Here is a 21,194-nt window from a genome sequence, read left to right on the forward strand (position 1 = left end):
GTGGAATGGTTCTTTCAGCTAGAGCTGTCAACACTGAAGCAGCTGGAATGACCACATACTCTCCAGACCCTTTACTTGGAGCGCCATTTATACAATATAAACAGACAGCTACAAACCACGACACAAGAAAGAAACCTGTAAAATCTGGGCCAGGAGCTAAGAGCTATCCATTGTGGAGATGTGTAGTATTTACTACTAATCTAGTGTAAAAAAAAAAAAAAATGTTTTAAATCCTTTTCAACAGTGCTTTATATTTAAACTGGAAAATTTTATTTGTAGAAATATCTTTTAAGAACTTTTAAAGTCATTTGGAAGACATCCGGTAAACTCATTAAAGGAAAACCTTATTGAGGAATTGGGGGATAAATGGATACTGCTATCTTGGTATCCAAAAGAAGGCATGAGAATGAGTGGGACATGTATCACGTATTTAATTTTAGTTTATAACTCAGATTCTATCCTTCTTAAGAAAATAAAGGACTTTAAAAAAGTGGTTTATGCTAAATAAAAACAAAAATAAAAACAGGACATGGGCGAGCACAGTACCCATGGGCTAGGGGCTACGTTTGTTAAGGTTGGTATAGTATCTTTCCTCAGATGATTCATAAATAATTTCTGATGATATATGTAGACTTGAATAGTTAATGCTAATTAAATTCATTTGAGTTAAACCAATTTGACAGCAGTTTTTCAGGAGTATATAAATCAATCCCCATACCTAAGCACAGTGGCCAAATCTTTAAATCTTCTGAACTGTCCTAAAGGGCAATTATTCCCAAATTCTACATGGGATGTTAATAAAAGTTATGTGGAGAAAAAAAGAAGGGGAGGATTCAGAATTTAGTTTAAAACAGTGTTTTTTTATGACTTTAAAAGTTGTGAAGGTAGATTGGTAGACTGGAAAACTCTAAGGTTTGGAGGAGAAGAGTTATTTGTACTAAAAAGTTTAGCATGTTAACACAGACACATATAAAGGTTAATATGCATGACAAATCAAAACTGTATACTCACAATTTTACATTACAACTTCAGAATTCTTGTGTTAATTCCAAGACAGCATCAAAATTTACCAAAAGCATTGCCTCAGAAAGACATACAAATTTACAGTTTTGAGCTGAGGGCAGTCAAAAAACCATCCTTTATCTTCCCAAAAGAGAAATGTTTTCTGTATCCTTGTTTGTAAAAACTGTTATTTTTCCAAGCAAGTAGTTGCAACTGGAGTGCTTTGACATGCTGCCAGCATTCGCAGTGATTTAAAGGCACGGTCACGGCGCTGCTACAAACCATAATTTTAAAAGGGTTGGAAGCTGTTCTTTTATTCCAGGGATACACAAATATGGACTCAAGCATGGTCCTCTGTTATAGAATTCAACACAGGCATTAATCCATTTATGGTAGGGAATTTTTAGTTTCAGCCAGCTCTAAACCAGTCAGAAATTCTCTGAACAAATGTATGCTATAACCGAGTAACACTTTTCTTGTAAAATACAACTGTTTTATTGGAAGGATTTATCAAAGATAAAATATTAATTCTATTATGTATACGATAAATGGTCCAATAATATTATTACACTTTCAATATGAAATAACTGGCTATAAACTTCTTGAAATCTTGGGTTTATGTGTTGCATTTCATAAATATTTGTTATCTCTAAATATTACTTGCATATATGCTCAGAAGGTAGAAGTTTTTATTTAGTAAATGTCAGGCATCCTCAATCTTTTACTCTTCTCGAGTCTTGTAATCATTGGTGCATTGAGGAAGGGGAATTCATAGTTAAAGGACCCCACCGTTCACAAAGATGTCTATGTCACAAAGACACCACACTTTAGAGAAGACAGCCTCGTACAGTCTGAAGGTCATGGGTCATGAGAGTGTAAGCATGGGCTCTAGTTTCTGCTCTGCCATGTAGAAAGGTAGTGGTGATAAAGAAAGTGGTGACAAGCTTTGTTCCAAATTCTAGCTCTGCCATCTTTAAACCATGCCTTTGGTAACTTACTTAACTTTTCCAAGTCTTTGATTTCTCATATATAAAATGAGAAAACTACCACTTATCTCAAAGTATTATGAGGATTAAGTACAATCAGGTACATAAAATGCTGTGGTAAGCAGAATTTTAAGACAGTCTCTATCGCCTTCATCCTCTGGTGTTACTTTCATGATTATATTACTTTATATGACACAGGGGAGATTATCCAAAATTGCCTCATCTAATCACACAAGCCCTTAAAAAGCAATGAGTTTTCTCTGGCTGGGAGCAGGAGAGTAAGTCAGAGAGATTTTATGTGCAGAAAAGATTCTAAGCACTATTGTTGGCTTTGAAGATGGAGGTGGCCATCTGTAAAGGAATGTGAGAGGCTTCTAGAAGCTGAGAGCAGCCCCTGGCTGACAGTCAGCAAGGAAACAGGGATTTCAGGCCTACGCCCACAAGGAAATCAATTCTACCAACATCAGGAGTGAGCCTGGAAGTAGATTCTCCCCAGAGTTTCAAGATAAGAGCCCAATCTGGCCAACACCTTGATTTCAGCCCTTTGAGACCCTAAGCAGAGAATGCAGATAAGCCTGCCCAAACTTCTGACCTAAAGCATAAATGGATGTTAAATTAATAGGTGTTCTTTTAGCCTGCTAAATCTGTAGTAATTTTTTAGGTAGCAATAAAAAACTATTACATGTGCTTATTGGTATGTAACACATAGAAAATGTTCATAAATCATATTTCTTATTAATAATTCATAAGCTCAAATGAGTCATTTTAACTTTCTTGGGTTTTACTCCTTTAATCTGTAAAATGAGGTGTGGCTAACTAAGTGACAAGTTCTTCTCTAAACTTCCATAAGCTAAGAATTCATTTTTAGCTTTTCCAACTGTTGTGACACACCTTGAAAGAACTCATGCCTGCTGGATCTCTTCCTTTCACTCTCCAGATCCATTAATGCCCTTCATTACCCTTTCTGCGCCCTAGGAGGCGGACCCCTAAGGACTGAGAAGTGGGCTACCTGCCCCCAGCAATGGAAGGTACCAGCAGGAGATCAAGTGATGACTAATCAGGTCTGACTATTTCCTGGCTTCCTACAAGTGTTCAAAGTATTAAGGGGAAAAATATGATCACTCAACTTTACTAGGGGGTATTGTGGACACAGAGGAAAAGGGTGCTATGGACTGAACTATGTTCCCCACCCCCAAATCTTATGTTGAAGTCCTAGCCCCCAATGTGACTATATTTGGAGACAGAGCTTTTAGGGGTTAATTAATATTACCTGAGGTCATAAGGATGGGTATTAATCTAATAGGACTGGTGGTCTTATAATGAGAGGGGGGGGGAGGCGGGGGAGAGAGAGGGAGGGAGAGAAAGAGAGAGAGGGAGAGGTATCTTGGTTTCCATGTGTGCGGACACAGTGAGGAAAGGCCATGTCAGCATGTAGCAAGAAGGCAGCCATCTACGAACCAGAAAGAGGTTCCTCACCCAACCATGCTGGCACCCAGATCTTGAACTTTTAGCTTCCATAATTGTAAGACAATAAACTTCTGTTGTTTAAGTCACACAGTCTATTGTATTTTGTTACAGAAGACTTAGTAGACTAATATCAGAGACAAGGACTTCTCTGAGGTAGTGCTTGAGCTGAGATGTGAAGAATAGGAAAGACTTTTTGTTTCATGGTGGTGAGATGTAGGGTCTTTCCAGGCAAAGAAACATGCAACAAGGCACAGAAATTTCAGGCAGCAGCATGCATCCAAGCTGTTTGGAGCACAAGCTGCTTGGAAGGGAACTGGAAGAGGAGGCTGGAGAAGAGGCTGAGGCCAGACACTGAGGTTTAACATAAAAGGCCAAAGATTTGGCCTAAAGGATCAAGTCTACCGGGATAGTACCGACAACTCTTAAGCTATTGGGAAGTATATAATAGTATCCACTTTCAGAAGACCATTCTTGTGGCCGTGTGTAAGGACAGACTGGTATAAAGTGGAGAATAATTTAGCTCTTTCACGTTGTACTTCATGAGGCCCTAGGCGTCCTAGAAGTCAAAGATCATCATGAAGATGGAAAAGGAGGCTGAGTGGGCAGGTTCCTGGGACCCCATGTTCATTTAAATCACAGCAGCTCTGTGGCCTTAGACTAAACTTTGAATCTTCGTTCCACTCAGGACAACCTGCCTAGAACATTTTACTTCAAAGACTACTGAAAAATGGCTCATCTAGAGGTCAAAGGCACCTGCCCTCAAAGCCTTCCAGTTATGGTAGAAAAGTTAGGGAATTATCAAGAATCCTTAGAAAAATGTGTCTGGACTCCTGCCAGGAAGACAGAACTACTAACTGATACCATGTGGATGGACACAAGCTGGATTGGAAGCCCTAGTCTTTCATGGCTCTTAACACATCCTCAGACTATACCCAGGCAAGTAAATGACTCTGTGTGAAAAAAAAATTTTTAAAAGTGTTTTTCATGCCTCAGAGATCTACTCTTGTCTGACATATTTTTATCTCAAAATATCAGATTATAGTGACCTGCAATAGAAAAATAATATACAGCAAACAAAAATTACTATACACTAGCCCTCTGCTTTAGGAAAAAGATGCTATCACTTAGGAATGAGCTTTAAAAATTTCATAGCAGTTTTTGGCAACTATTATTACCAACTAAAAAGACTTAATTAGGACTGTAAAGTAATAACTCTGGCCACCAGAGGGCAGTGCAGCTCTCCACAAAGCCCCTACGAGCAAAACAGAGAGTAGTGCACATAATAACTGCTGAAATATTCTAATCCATGAAAACTATTTTGTATCTAGTGACTTTAATTTTCTAAAACATGATAGATATATTGCCTAACTGCTATATCTATTGAAGATATAGCACAAGGAAGAGCTATAAAAGTCTTATAATTAAAAAAACTCCCTGGAAAATTTTAGCTCCCTACATCATCATTTTTGGGAGGGCTGAGGTTTCTAGTGCCTTCACTATTTAAAACAACTGTCTTTGTTTCCTAAAACTTACTAAATAAGCTAGCTTTAAAAGGACATAGGGGAATAAAAAAGGGCCTGATATTTCTCATCTTTTTTTTTTTTTTTTTAACATTCTCCTTTAACTTATCCTGGACACAAGCAATAGCTGATGAGATTTTCTTATTCTAGAGAGTTTCCTATGGAAAGAAGTACAGAAGAGGTTCTCAAGTGAGATTCATTCTAACAGGTATTTGCCATCCTAATAATGTACACTTGAGTAGCTTTATTTTTTCCTTCGAATGATTCTGTGCTGATTTTAGCTTTGAAAAGACTTATGAACTACATTATTGTGTTGACAGACATTAATGAACATTTATGTTCTTCCTAAGAACAGGTTTTAAATACCAATTTAGGTTTATATGATATACAATATTACTTTATAAAAAAGAAAACATTCAAATAAGATCTATACAAAATTCACATTTTTGATCCACTAACATTTGTCCTTCATATATAGGCGCTTAATTCAAATCAAGATACTGGCAACGAATTATTATTTTATCATTATTATTATTTTAAATTCCAGTGCTTCTAAATTTTTCAGCAGTAAATTTACAGCTGAAAATTTTAAAGAAACCCAGATGTTAGTCTATTTCCTGACAATTTGGACATGAATGCTCAATTCATCATTCATATTTATTTATTGCAAATATATAGAGAAGATGTGCAAAGTTAACAATTTTTAAGAAAAGACCTAATAATTAAATTAATAAAGTCCTAGAGATTACTGCAAACTTATTTGTCACTCAGAAAAGAGACATATTTAGTATTCTAGACTCAGGAAATCTATAGGATAGCATATAAATCAAACCATTCTAAATATAGTTACTGTAGCCTAGTTAGCTCAAATTTAATGACAGGAAGACATAATAGCTTTGTTTTTTATTTATTTCTTAGAAAAGAATGTAACACAGACCTGCAACCTAGCACCCAGGCTAGAGAAGCTGTAAGATGCCCACTGTGTGAGGAAGCACTGCTAAAGGGTAGAAATCACTAACATAGTTTTCAGAACATTACCTCCAGAAGTGCAGTTCAAATCCTTCACATTTTTCTTTGCATTTTAAACAGGGGGCTCCAAATCCTTGTTCATGACCTAAGCCCATCTGTTAAAAAAAAAAAAAAAAGTGGATTTATTATTACATATAAACATTTTTTTTAATTCAATAAATTGCACTTTTAATTCCACTTACCACTTCTGTTGATAAAACTTCCAAACAAATCTTTTACGAGTATCACATTGTTTAGTCAATGATGACACCAGGCATCATTGGTGACTACAAGTACATACATAACATATTTTGCATTCTTACTGTTTTTCATGAAAAGCATCAGAATACAACTACATAGAAGACTACAAACATAGCAATGCACAAAAAGTCATGAACTGATAGCTTTGGCTACTACATGCCCTGTATATACAGGTGCAAGGAGCTTAGAAAGCAAACCCAAATGACGTATTTTGCAGCAAACAAGAACATATGAAAGATTTTAGGCATTACAATGAAATTATTATTCCATATTATGATAAATTAAATAATAATAGCAACAACATATATCAAATGCCAGGAATTGAGGAAGGAACTTATTTCATGGAAATCTCACAGAACCTCATAAAACGCTTATAAAGTAGAATATTATTCTCCATTTTAGAGATGACAACTGAAATTCAGAGAAACTATAAAACATGCTTAAGATCAAAGTGTTAATAAATTGTAGAGAAGAGATTTGAGTTTAGATCTGTCTGATTCTGAGGTCTGTGCTCTTATGTATGGGGTGGGGGTTAGGGGATTACTACCGCCCTTATTATAGCAAACCAATGTTTTTCCTACCACATTGAATAATTACTTTTGGGAGCGTGCTAAGACATGACCTGATAAGCAAGGGGAAGAGGGCTGAGAAGGGTGTTGGGGGGACAGAGTGTACACAGGAAGGAGGAACATGAGAGGGCAATATAAGCTCTTACCCAACTACTGACATTACAGTAAAAACAACCAACCAGCTTCGCATCAGTACAATGACAAATCACCAGTGACCAGCTTATTTTGTGTGTTAAATATCACATCAGTGACTACAGACAAATTCATTATCTGCTAGTGCCTGGAGTAATAGTTCAAGCCAGACAAGCAGATTTTCCCAGTGGCACCTTCTGTAACCTCACCAAACTGTGTTCGCCACTAAGCATTCAAATCCACACTGTAACTTGCATCTTGAAAGATCAGCCTGACCATGCCCTAAAGTTTAAATGAAATCCTTCCTTTTTTCTGAAGATAATTACCATATCCTCTTACCCTAATGAAGGGCATATTCAGAATCAGTTAGTCCACTCAGCTGCTTAGAAGAAGCCGTGTTATTTTAAGTCAGACTATCTCAAGCATGCTTTCTAATGGTGATAAAAATCTGTCCAACATTAACTAAACATTATCGCCTTTACAATGTCTACATTACCAATTTTCAAAAGAATTATGACTCTCTAAATTGTAAATAATTTTAACACTAGACTACACTAGTTTTTTTTTTCCAAGGAAACAAGTTGTTTCCTTGTCACTGATGACCATAGTTCACAGTACAGAAATAAAGTGAGTTAAGCAAAAGACAGATAGAGATGGCTATTTGAGTTTTCTGGTCTTTTGTAAAGCTTTCTCCATTACGATATCTGTAGTAAGATGAACAGCAAATCTAAAACGATGTATTCTTTTTCGAGCTCTTTCTAGTTTTTCCATTAAGGAGAGTTAACAATCCTGAATCCTCCTGGTGTATGGATTTTCTTGATACTGTGTTCCATGCATCTCCTGCTAAACTCTGATCCTAAATGAAAATTAAGAGTATGTTATTAACCCATTTCCCATTTGCCCCAAGAATACTTGCTGGCAACACTTGCGGCTGCAGCCTTTACACCCTGAGATAATTCGCAGATTAGAGTTCTAACCTTACCCCCCAAAGTTTACCAAGAAATATCTTGCTTTTATTATTATTTTTGCATCACTCAGATATATCGAGTCTTTGGAAAGAAATGACATCATTCTATTTATAGCATTCTGTTTTTAGTAGTAGTATTTCCATTTACAAAATACAGTAATTCTTGATCGCTGAAAATGTCAAATCCTAGAAAACATTGCATTCCTAGGCATGATGCTAACATCATTCTCGAATAGTTGTTAGCCAGAAATTCATTTGATGAATCCAATTTCTGTATACATTTCTGTTACATTAGAATTAGAGACAAGTTCTGTTTAGACATAACTCCAAGAACAGTTTTTATTTATTTTCACATTAAAAACCAGTCATATTTGCTTTGGCCTCAAAGAGCTTGTTTATGTAAAATTAATGCTGGCAGCGACCTGCACTTTCTTTTCTAAACAGGAAATGGGTAAGGGTTAACCACGTAACTCAGCTTAAATCAACTGCTTTTAAAATCTCTTGTATATAATTTACAGTAAGAAATACATTTTATCTCATGACACAGAACACGTGGATACACATACAAACTTATACGTGTATAAGTATGTGTAATACCTGAAAAAAAGACTTGCTAGCTTAAATAATAACTAGGACTAACTGTGCTTCTGCCTCTAAGTTAAATGGCCACCTAAACAAATTCTTGCCTGCCTTCAAATTTGAATCACCTGGTCTGAGCAACATCGGGCTTAACAAAATACTACAAAAATACTGGAACAATATCATCTTGTTCTCCATTTCTAAATAAAACTTGGAAGCTCAGCTAATGTAACAAGAACTTCAATTAGTCAGCAGACGTTTTTCACTTAGGCCTTAGTGTAGCTCACTGCTGATTTACAGTCAGCCTTGGAAAGGGACAAGTTGTTTCTTTCCTACCTGCTTTTTATCTTCTTAAAATAGTTACCAGATTATTTATTAGAATTAAAACTGGTAGTATTCCATGAGCACCTACTCTTTTAAAGGGCCCCAGATATTCTTAGTGCTGGACAGGCCTAGGCATCCCCTAGAATAGGAGATTAGAAAACTAAAATCCAGAGGAGGTGATCTGCTTCTGGTCGCACAGCTAGCCAACAGCAAACTAACCTAAAACTCAGTGTCTGACTCATGTTCCACTGAGCTGCTGGGTTAGACCTCTGTAAGAATGTCCAATGGGAGCCTTCAGTCTTCCAAAAAGATTCTCTGGCTCACTTCAGCTCCAAGGAAAAGGACTCCTGCAACACCTTTAAATGTAGATGAGTTTTGGAGAGCTAAATTTATAAAGGGAAGATTTGAATCTGTCAGGAGGTTAGGAAAGCTCATTTGAACAAGTGATGTCTGAACTGTGATCAAAAGGATGAGCAGTACCTAACCCAGCCAAGGAGAGGGGGAAACACATTCAAGGCAGAGGAAAGACATCATATGTGAAGGCCTGTGGCAGCAGAAGGCATAACAGGAGATGAAGACATCTTAGAACATTTGAAGGGTGACAGGGCTAGCCTTATAGTAGGCAGAGTGGGGTTTTGCCCCGCTTTTCTTTTCCTTTTTTATTTCCTAAGAAATAAATCTCAAGCATTTTATACCATGTCTTTGGCCACCAGGTTTAACAGAAAATACATTTCCAGAGATAGGATGAGGCTGGTAAGGAGGAAATGCTACAAAAAAGCCAAGCAGGCAGCCTGACCATTAATCCCATCCGCTGATGTTCCAACAACAATAAAGGCTTGGCGACAACAGAAGATCACACACAACCCACACAAGATTATGTCCAGAGCCCCTGGCATAGGTGATCCAGGAGAGTGCGCCACTGGGCCACACAGGACACCTCCCACATTAGGCCACCCGGCCAAGGCTGAGAGACGAAACAAATATTCCTGACACATAGAAACAAACACAAAGAGGCTAATAAAATGAGAAAACAAAGAAACACACCACAAATGAAACAACAGGATAGAACTCCAAAAAATAAGCTAAATTAAATGGAGGCAAACAACCTACGAGAGAAGAGTTCATCATAATGGTTATAGGATGCTCAACGAACTTTTTGGGAAAATGGATGAGCACAATTAGAATATCAACAGAGAAATACTAAGCATAAAAAAGGACACAGAAACCATAAAAAAGAACCAGACAGAAATGAAGAATACAATAACTGAAATGAGGAATACACTAGAAGGATTCAACAATAGGATTGGAAAAAGCAGAAGATCAAATTAATGAACTGGAAAACAAGGTAACAGAATAGACTCAATCAGAACAACAAAAAGAAAAAAGAATTTAAAAAAATGAAGATAGTTTAAGAGACCTCTGGGACAACATGAAGCGTAACAATATCCAGGTCGAAGGGGTGCCTGAAGAAGAGAGCAAGGGATCGAGAATCTATTTGAAGAAATACTGACAGAAAACTTCCCTAATCTGGAAAAGGAATTAAACATACAAGTTCAGGAAGCACAAAGAGTCCCAAACAAGAGGAATTCAAACAGACCCACACCAGGATACATTAATTAAAATGCCAAAGGTCAAAGACAAAGAGAATCTTAAAAGCACCAAGAGAAAGGCAGCTAGTTACTTACAAAGGCACCCCCATAAGAATGTCTGCTGATTTTTCAATGGAAACTTTGCAGGCCAGAAGGGACTGGCAAGAAATATTCAAAATTATGAAAAACAAGAATCTAAAACTCGAATACTCTACCCATCAAGGCTTTTGATTAAAATGGAAGGTGAGATAAAGAGCTTCCCAAACAGGAAAAAGCTTAAGCAATTCATCACCAACAAGCCAGTATTACAAGAAATGTTAAAGGGACTTCTATGAAAAGAGAAAGGGTAAAAAAGAAAATAGAAATAACAAATATGAATGATAAAATGGCAGTAACTATGTACCTATCAGTAATCACTTTAAATGTAAACAAATTAAATGCTCCAATCAAAAGACATAGGGAAGCTAAATGGATAAGAAAACAAGACCTATGCATACGTTGTCTAAAAGAGACTCATTTCAGATCAAATAACACTAACAGACTAACAGTAAAGGGATGGGAAAAGATATTTCAACGTAAATGGAAATGAAAAAAAGCCGGAATAGTGATATATCAGATAAAATAGACTTTAAAACAAAGGCTATAATAAAAGACAAATAAAAGGATATTACATAATGATAAAGGGATCAATAAACCAAGAGGACAGAAACCTAGTAAACATATGTGCACCCAACTTAGGAACACCTACATATATAAAGCAATTATTGACATAAAAGGAGAGATCAATAGTAATACACTCATAGTAGGAGATTTTAACACCCCATTGACACCAATGGACAGATCTTCCAGGCAAAGAATCAACAAGGAAATAATGGGCCTAAAAGACACACTAGACCAGATAGATTTAACAGCTATTTTCAGAGCATTTAATCCAAAGCAGCAAACTATACATTATTCTCAATTGCACATGGAACATTTTCCAGGATAGACCACAGGTTAGGACACAAAACAAATCTCAATAAATTTAAGAAGACTGAAATCATATCAACCATCTTCTCTTATCACAATGATATGAAACTAGAAATCAACTACTAGAAAAAAAAAGTAGAAAATACACAAATACATTGGAGCTAAATAACGTGCTACTAAACAATAAATGGGTTATTAATGAGATCAAGGAAGAAATCAAAGATACCTAGAGACAAATGAAAATAAAAACACGACAACTCAAAATCTATGGGAGACAGCAAAAGCAATCCTAAGATTGAAATTCATAGCAATATAGGCCTACTTCAAGATATAAGAAAAACCTCAAATAAACGATCTAAACTTACACTTAAAAAAAACTAGAAAAAGAACAGCAAACAAAGCCCAAAGTGAATAGAGAGAAGGAAATAATAAAGATTAGAGCGGAAATACAAAATAGAGTATAAAAAACAAAACAAAAGATTAATGAAACCATGAGCTGGTTCTTTAAAAGGATAAACAAAATTGACAGACCTTTAGCCAGACTCATCAAGGAAAAAAGAGAAAGAATTCAAATAAATAAAATCAGAAATGAAAGAGGAGAAATAAACATGGACTCCACAGACATACAAAGGATCATAAGAAAACACTACGAGCAATTATATGCCAACAAATGGGACAACTGGAAGAAATAGACACATTCCTGGAAACACACAATCTCCTAAAACTGAGTTAAGAAGAAACAGAAAATCTGAACTGGCTGATTACAACCTAGGAAACAGAATCAGTAATTAAAAACTTCCCACAAAACAAAAGTCCTGGACCAGATGGTTTCATAGGCAAATTTTACCAAACATTCAAAGAAGAATTAACACTTATTCTTCTCAAACTATTCCAAAAAATTCAAGAAGGAAGCTCCCTAACTCCTTTTATGAGGCCACCATTACCTTGATTCCAAAATCAGACAAAGACATTCCAAAACAAACAAAGGAACAAACAAAAACTATCAGCCGATATCTCCTATGAACATTTATGTAAATATCCTCAACAAAATATTAGCAAATCGAATTCAGCATTACATTAAAAATATCATACGCCATGATCAAGTTGGATTTATTCTTGGGATGCAAGGTTGGTATAATATCTGCAAATCAATTAATATGATACACCGCATTAACAAATCGAAAGATAAAAACCACACGATCATATCTATAGATGCAGAAAAAGCATTCAACAAAATCCAGTATCCATTTATAACAAAAACTCTCAGCAAAGTGGGAATAAAGAGAACATACCTCAACATACTAAAGGCCAAATATGACAAACCTAAAGCCAACATCATACTCAATGGGGAAAGGCTAAAGTGTTTTCCTTAAGATCAGGAACAAGACAAGATTGCCCACTTTCACCATTCCTCTTCAACACTGTATTGGAAGTCTTAGCCACAGCAATAAGACAAGAGAAATAAAAGGCATCTGAATTGAAAAAGAAGTAAAACTCTCGTTATTTGCCAATGACATGATACTATATATAGAGAACCATAAAGATTCTACCAAAAAGCTGCTAGATCTGATCAATGAATTCAGTAAAGTAGCAGGTTACAAAATAAATGTTCAGAAGCCAGTGGCATTCTTATACACCGGTGATGAACTTTCAGAAAGGGAAATTAAGAAAACAATCCCATTTACAATTGTATCTAAAACTATAAAATGCCTGGGAATCAAATTAACCAAGGAGATAAAAGACATATTCTCAGAAATTTGTAAGTCATGGAAAAAAGGAATTGAAGAAGATACAAGTAAATGAAGCATATACCATGCTCAATGGTAGGAATAATCAATATCATTCAAATGGCCATACTACCCAAAGCAATCTATAGATTCAGTGCAATCCCAATCATAATACCAATGGCGTTTTTCAGAGCTAGAATAATCCTAAAATTTTTATGGAACCATAAAAGACCCTGAATAGTGGCGACAATCTTGAGAAAGAACAAAGTTGGAAGTATCACACTACCTGATATCAAACTATACTGCAAGGCTTCAATAATCAGAACAATGTGGTACTGGCATAAAAACAGATACATTTATCAATGGAACAGAAAAGAGAGCCAAGAAATAAATCCACGCCTATATCTCACTTAATATATGACAAAGGAGGTAAGAATATACAATGAGGTAAAGACAGTCTCTTCAATAAATAGTGTTGGAAAAATTGGACAAATATATGCAAAAATAAAAGAAAGAAAGAAAAAAGAAAGAAACTAGACCACCTTCTTACACTGTATAGAAGAATAGACTCAAAATGGATTAAAGACTTAAATGTAAGACCCAAAACCATAAAACTTCTAGAAGAAAACATAGGTGGTAAACTCTCTAATATTACTAACAGTAATTTGTTTTCAGATATATCTCCCCAGGCAAGGGAAACACGAGAAAAAATAAACAAATGGGACTATGTTAAACTAAAATGTTTTTCGCTTATGATACATTTGGTAAGAGGTTAATATCCAAAATAAATAAAGAACTCACACAACTCAACAACAACAAAAAACAAACAATCCAATTAAAAAATGGACAGAACACCTGAACAGATACTTCTCCAAAGAAGAAATACAGATGGCCAATAGACATATGAAAAGATGCTCAAGGTCACTAATCATCAGAGAAATGCAAATTAAAACCACAATGAGATATCACCTCACTTCTGTCAGAATGGCTATCGTCAATAAATCAAAGAACAAGTGTTGGCGAAGATGTGGAGAAAAAAGAATCCTCATACATTGTTGGTAGGATAGCAAATTGGTACAGCCACTATGTAAAACGGTCTGGAGGTTTCTCAAAAAATTAAAAATGGATATACCTTTTGACCCAGCAATTGCACTTCTGGGTATTTATCCAAAGAAAACCAAAACAATAATTCATAAAGATCTATGTACCCCAATATTCATGGCAGCACAATTTACAATAGCCAAGATATGGAAGCAACCTAAATGCCCATCAACAGACGATTGGATAAAGTTATGGTTCATATATACAATGGAGTATTACTCAGCCAATAAAAAAAATGAAATCCTACCATTTGCAATGACGTGGATGGACGTAGAGATTATTATGCTGAGTGAAATAAGATAAAGATAAATACCATATGGTTTCACTCATATGTGGAATCTAAGGAACAAAAAGAACAAACTAATCAAAAACAGACTCACAAATATAGTGGACAATTTGGGGGTGGGCAGAGGGGACTGGGGGTTGCGGAGCTGGGAAAATAGGATAAAGGATTAAAGAAGTACAAATTAGATAGATGGTAACAGGGATAGGGAGTATGGCATAGGGAATGCAGCTAGCATTAATATATTGGCTAGGTGGAGAGCCAGAGGCGAGAAGGAGCAATTAGGGGGGTCGTTTTATAAACTGTATAAATGGCTAATCAGTGTACTGTATACTTGAAACTAATTAAAATAAATAAATAGAGAGAGAGAGAGAGAGAGAGAGAGAGAGAAGAAAGAAAGAAAGAAAGAAAGAAAGAAAGAAAGAAAGAAAGAAAGAAAGAAAGAAAGAAAGAAAAGAAAGAAAGAAAGAAAGAAAGAAAGAAAGAAAGAAAGAAAGAAAGAAAGAAAGAAAGAAAGAAAGAAAGAAAGAAAGAAAGAAAAAGAAAGAAAGAAAAGAAAAGAAATCAGCCAGCCAGCCAGGCAGTGGGGGTGGGGTGAGGAGACAAGAGCCCTTGTCATCCATGCTACCCAAACCTTAGAGGGGAAAACCTTCAGGGAGAGCAGGAGATCTGACTGAGAAAAGTGGTAATTTGAAAAAATGGCTCTATAGCCTGCTGTGGAAAGCTCTGAAAGCACTTCCCCTCTACTCCTCCACCCCCTGGCTTGCCTGGAAGGCCAACTCAACCTCCATATAGGTTTCATCCAGCACAGTTGTGACTATCTAAAAAAAGGGTACCTCCCCGCCTTTACAAACACACATACTTTCATCTTCAAATGCTCAGACACAACGAGTGGGGGCTCTGAAAATATCTCAGAGAGAGCAAGTAAATAAAACAGGGTGGAATGAGGTCATGGCAATATGATACACACTCTCCTGCTACAACCTAATGGAAACAGTTCTAATTAAAAATAAACATCCAAGCAAAAAAGAGACCTAGTTTTCAAAATCTTTGTTACCAGCTAAAGTGATTAGAGAGTTTCAGATGGCAATATACTTATTTTCCTTGGGAAATTCATTTAGAGAAATTATTTTACAGCTATAAGTATTTGTTATAAAACTTTAATTGATACTCTGCATTGAGGATCTCTAACTTATGCCACATTATTGGATGGGAATTTCTTCCACATTCTTAGCCTCTTTATCAATCTGTTAGGATAAAAAAGCACAATGCCACTCGAACAAAGATATGTGGTTCACAGGCTACTATTTTCATTGTTTAGTATATTGCCTTGTTCCAGACTGAATTATAATCTAGGTACTATTGTGTTCTCTAATCCTGTTAAAGCCAATTTATATGATAAAACCTCACCAGCACAGACGTATCTCTACTAGTAGGCAAATGTCCTCTGCTTCTTTCCACCCCAATTTAGGCCTCTAGGCATGTGGTAGTCTCCTGGTCACAACTCAAACATATACCAGATTAAGGAAAACATACTCATTCGACTCTACAATGTTCCAGAGCCAGAGCTGCCCCAGGCATGGTTTCTCAAGGCCTATTCCCAGACCTTTTGGGGCAGAGGTCACAGAAGCTGGATTCCCCAACGCTTTCTAGCCTCAGTTCAAGATCTGGAACTCCATCTGTCCCAAGGGCTCAGCCAGTTTCTCTCCCTCCTTCACTTTGTGTTCAGGATTTCCAGAAGTCCAGGACCCAGAATTCCTGTGACTATACCTCCTCCCTTCTCTTTGCCCTCATCACAAACCACACCCTGTGGTCAGTCAGGGTCCTTTCTCCTTTGCTCAAGAGCAAAGACTATTCCTTTTGGACACCTAGATCTCCTAGGTTAGTTTCTGCCCAGATGTCTGGGCCCAAGAATTGTTGGTGAGGGGTAAGAACAGGAAAGGTGTTAAAGAGACCCAGGGTGTGTGCAGGGCTGCTGGAGAGGAAGGGGAGCCCAGAAAGCTTCTCCGCTAAGGCAACCTGGATATTTAGAAAGTAAAATGATCAAGACTTACACAGCAATATGTCAATTACACCCCTTCCCCAATTAAAAAAAGAATTACATGGTTATAGATACTAGGGAACTAACAAAACAGAGAACTGTGAAAATGTAGGATTATTGAAGGAGAGTCAGGAAAATTGTGATCTAGTATCAAGGTGTCATTGCCAAGTTCAGTGATTTTAGAAGTAATTTTTTTTCTTCTCTGGGCTTCATCTAGATAATGAAGGAATTGAACAACTCTAAGATACATCTTAATTCTATATCATGACTGCAAATCGTGTTTCAGGTTTTCGCCTTAGTTTGTTAATCAACATGGTCATCTGCTCAGTGTTTTAAACACCGAATAGGAAATAATTATTAGAGAAAGATAATATATTATTGGTTCTTATAAGTCAGTATCATCTGAATCCAGTTTGCAAGAGTAATTTATAAAGTATACATAGGAAACAAATTTAAGTTTTGAGGGAAAATATTCAGTTCTGTTGCATGTAATTATTTCGACAGCAAATGTGATATGGTATTCTTTGCAGAGACAACACTTGGTGCCTAAAAGCACATGTTTTTCATAAGCCCACAAGTCCCAAAACTGTCTACTTTGTATAATTTTAGTAACACATGCTGGTCAGCATCAATACACGGATATGACAGATTAATTTTTCTTCTTCAGTATCCAAGAAAACAGGTCCTCTGGCTAGACTATATTCGGAAAAAATATAGACAGGCTTTGGGAATACCTATCAAGGTTCTTTGAAAAAATAAACATGACCATAAAAATTTTTCCTGAAACATTAGTCATAGAAAAATAAGACTTTAAAAATATCCTTAACTATAGGCTTCAGATACTGAAGTTATATCCCTATGACCTGTGCCTCCAAACATCTTCTTATCCTGGCTTATTTTGGAGTAAGAAATGGGAATGAAATCAATTTCTCCATATTTGTAATTTCAGAAAACAAGATAGGTTGGCAACATTTCAGGTGACCTTTCTGACCCAGAAAAGGGTATTGAATGTCAGAACTTTAAAGAAAAAGAAAGGTAGGAGACATATGGTATTTCAAGTATGGTCTGAGTTGATTTGCAGATAATTTGGATCTGGAAGATATTATGCAATATTCAGGGTGAGATCATTTGATCATGCTGTTTTCATAACTAAATTTCCCTCTGGAGCAAGGAATCATATGCAGTTACTAAACAAGCAAGTGTTACTGAGACTTCTTTAATCATCTTGGAATGAAGCTGACCAAGGTAGATTATATGAAATATACATATATATTCTCTCTCAGTACATGTACATGTCTATTTATCTACCTATATGTATATATTCACACAAATATGTATGAATATATATTCATATTATACTCTTAAAGAGCTTTTTTAGATCTTGTTCATACAAATTAATATTCTAGACAAAAACTACATTTCTCAATAAATTCTCAGCGCATGGCTCTTAGAAGCCTAGTGTAATCTGTGAATCTAATCCCATGAAAAATTATATTTTGATTAATTTCTGATTCAAGATTTTAAATTGTTTTAAATTTTTAGTTCACTGCCTATTTTCCAACCTCTACCAAGACTTGCAGTACCAAAAAAGGGGGGAGGGGGAGTAAACTGGAAACCAAACTTGAATGTAAAAACAGAGACACCCTTCAACTTTTATACAGTTTGCCAACTTTCTTAGGCAAGAATATAATTTACTGTGATTAAAGAGCTCCTATTAATCATTCTTAATAAAATTGCTTTTATCTTTTCCTTTGCTTATGAAAACAAAATTCCCCATCTCTCATATACTCAAGTCTGAAATACATGATAGGAAGAATGAAGAAAATGTCTGGGGCCCAGAGGCCTCCTTATCCTTGTCTAGCCATGATGACTTTGCTCCCAGTGTTGCTGGTCTCTGCTGTTAGAATGACACGTTCGTTCCCTCATCTCTACTCCACTATTCATGTTCAAACTTTTGTCTGTCAACCTGGGAGCATTCTCTCCTGATTGCTCCCTTTGCATGCTGTCATATTGTTGCTCCCAATTTTAATAAAACCTAAAGATGATCATAACAATCCCCGTTAGATCTTTTAATGAGTTCAATGAATTTCGCATGTCTCAGCATGGCAGCGAAAGGCCTTTTTAACACGGCACCTGCCACAATCCTACCACCTCCTTCCTCACACACCTCCCCTCCAGCTGTGCTCGACTTCTAGGGGAAGCTTCTCTCTTTGCCTGGCAGAATGTCTATTCTTAACCACAGGTGCCTAAACACAGGTCACAAACATGGAAAGACCCTGGGTTATATAGATATTTAGTAAATCAGTTTTTTAAAAAAATAGAAACAGAATTAAGACTGAAGAACTACAGCTCATGAGCAGAATAATCAATTAAAGATTTTTAGTTGTCAATACCATATATCCAGAAGCAAATGAGAATAAAACTCTTTATTGCAGAATCTAGGATTCATTTCCACATTCCTTCAGCGTTTCAGTGCATGAAATACAAAGTCAGAGTCCTATATGAATCTCTATCATAAAATTCACTGAGTCAAATGGATTGACAACTTTTTGTTCACATGCAGTAGTAAATAAGCACATAGACTATTCTGTTAGGAAAGAAAAGGAAATAAGTGATCTTTCAGCCTAAATAGTTTCTATTTAGGGGTACTGGGTCAGTATCCCTGAAATGAATGAAATAGATGACTCCCACTCAATCTGCCCCTAGCGGACAGTGACACAGATCATTACAAAGGCAATTTGTCTATACAAATTATAGTCTGAGATGTGATCAGGTTGTAGCAGATTACCCAAATCATCCCTACAATTTCAATAACTATGGTAACACATTTCAGAAGTAGATCCTGGTATTTTTTTTTTCTAGGAAACCATAATTAATTTTAATTTTAGTAGGATACCTTAAAACATTTTTAATTACACTTTTTCTTGATAAGTACTGGTGGTATGTGATGGTGGAGGTGGTAGTAAAAATACCTCAACCACCATTTGTTAAGATGTTACTACCTGCCAAGCACAATACACACATCATCTCGTTTATTTCTCAAAACGACCTATGAAAAAGTGTAATCATCCTTATTTCACAAATAAGAAAATAGGTGTGGAGAAATTGATTTGTGTAAGATTGCCCAGTTTGAAAAGTGCATAGTCGAGATTTGAATCTTGGCATTTCTAACTCCAAATCCTGAGCTCTTAGCTACAAAGTCATCATGTTTTTTTCTCCAAAATGAGACTCTGAAGATAAGTAATAACTTAAATGAGTAATATTCCTCTCATCTGTAACTTCTCTAGAACAATAGGTTTTGATCTGAAAGACTGCCTATTCGTCACTAGCCAGAAGCTCCTCCTTCCGAGACAAATGTGAAATCGATTATAAGGAACCTGAAGGTCTGCACACCAGCTGCACTATCATTACAGGCCCTGAGGTGATTAATTCACACACACAAGAAGGCCCTCAAAAGAATAGGGTGTGAGTCAAAGAAAATCTCCAGGGTCCTGATGTAAAATATCTTCTTCCAATGTTATAGCAAGAGAGAAATGTTGTAAAAGAATACAAATGAACAAATTAAATCTCATAGTTGAAAGATCTTTCTTCAAGATGTGTAGACTTACCACTAGTACTGAAAATAACTTGCTATATTATAAAGAAGATTTCATACATTATTATTGCAGTGGCCTGGGGTAAAGTAAGGAGGCAAAAACTGAAATACTGTTCTTTCCATTTTTTTTAATCATTAAATTTCTAGATTTATAATGTGAAACCTCTGTATTAGTTGCAATTATCCCAAAACTTGGTGACTAAAATAACAAACATTTGTCATCTCAGTTGCTGAGGGTCAGGCAGCTGGGAGTGGCATACCTGGGTGGGCTGGCTCTGGGTCTCTTTCAAGGTTGAAATCAGGGGTTGCTAGGGCTGCAATCATCTCAAGGCTCAACTGGCAGGGAGACCTGCTTTTAAGCTCTCTCAGAGGGGAGTCTCATGACAAGGCAACTGGTTCCCCCAGGGTAAGTGATCCCAGAGAGAATGAGAGCACCTAAGGTGGAAACCGAAGTCTTTAATCTCGGAAGTGATACACCATCACTTCTGCCACATTATTACTCTGTGGCAGCAATTGCCCAGGTCCAGCACACCTTCAAGGGGCAGGGGAACACACAAGTATGAATTCTAGGAGATGGGAATCAATGGGGCCATCTTAGAGTCCACCTACCACAACTTCTTTTCTGTTTTGACTTTAAATCCAAAGACTAAGTGATTTGTGATGAGACAGACATCTTACAAAGGGAGGAGCTGATACAAGGGGGTGCTTATCTACTACCCTTTCCTTTATTTTTCCCATTTCAAATATTTTTCCCATATCTCTTCATCTAAATGGGCATAGTAAAATAGAACTTTGCTCCTTTCTTATAAATATTCATATTCTCCTCAATTTGTTAGCTATTCACTCAGTCAGGATCAGGGAACAGTATTCCAGAAGACAGGGTAGAATATAAGCCTTATTCTCTATCCATCTCAACATATATACATGCACACATGCTTGTGTTATATATGTTGTGAACCCAGTCAAAAATGAGAATACAAAATATCAGGTTTAATTAGCAAGAAATTTCCAGAATTATACTTAAGAGAAAAATTTCACAATTTCTATATGTCATAGTCCTCCTAAATGAACATA

General features: G+C 36.3%; 1 protein-coding gene across 1 annotated transcript in view; it reads right to left on the minus strand.

The window, feature by feature from the left end:
- Nucleotides 1–21,194, minus strand: part of TES (testin LIM domain protein) — a 47,348-nt gene that overhangs the window by 14,119 nt on the left and 12,035 nt on the right. The window contains exon 2 of the mRNA XM_011372398.2: nucleotides 6,014–6,099. Within this exon, the coding sequence (XP_011370700.1) occupies nucleotides 6,014–6,099 (86 nt within the window). The remainder of the gene's footprint in view (nucleotides 1–6,013; nucleotides 6,100–21,194) is intronic.

The sequence above is a fragment of the Pteropus vampyrus genome, unplaced genomic scaffold (assembly GCF_000151845.1).
Source record: "Pteropus vampyrus isolate Shadow unplaced genomic scaffold, Pvam_2.0 Scaffold206, whole genome shotgun sequence".
In the NCBI taxonomy this organism is placed as follows: domain Eukaryota; kingdom Metazoa; phylum Chordata; class Mammalia; order Chiroptera; family Pteropodidae; genus Pteropus; species Pteropus vampyrus.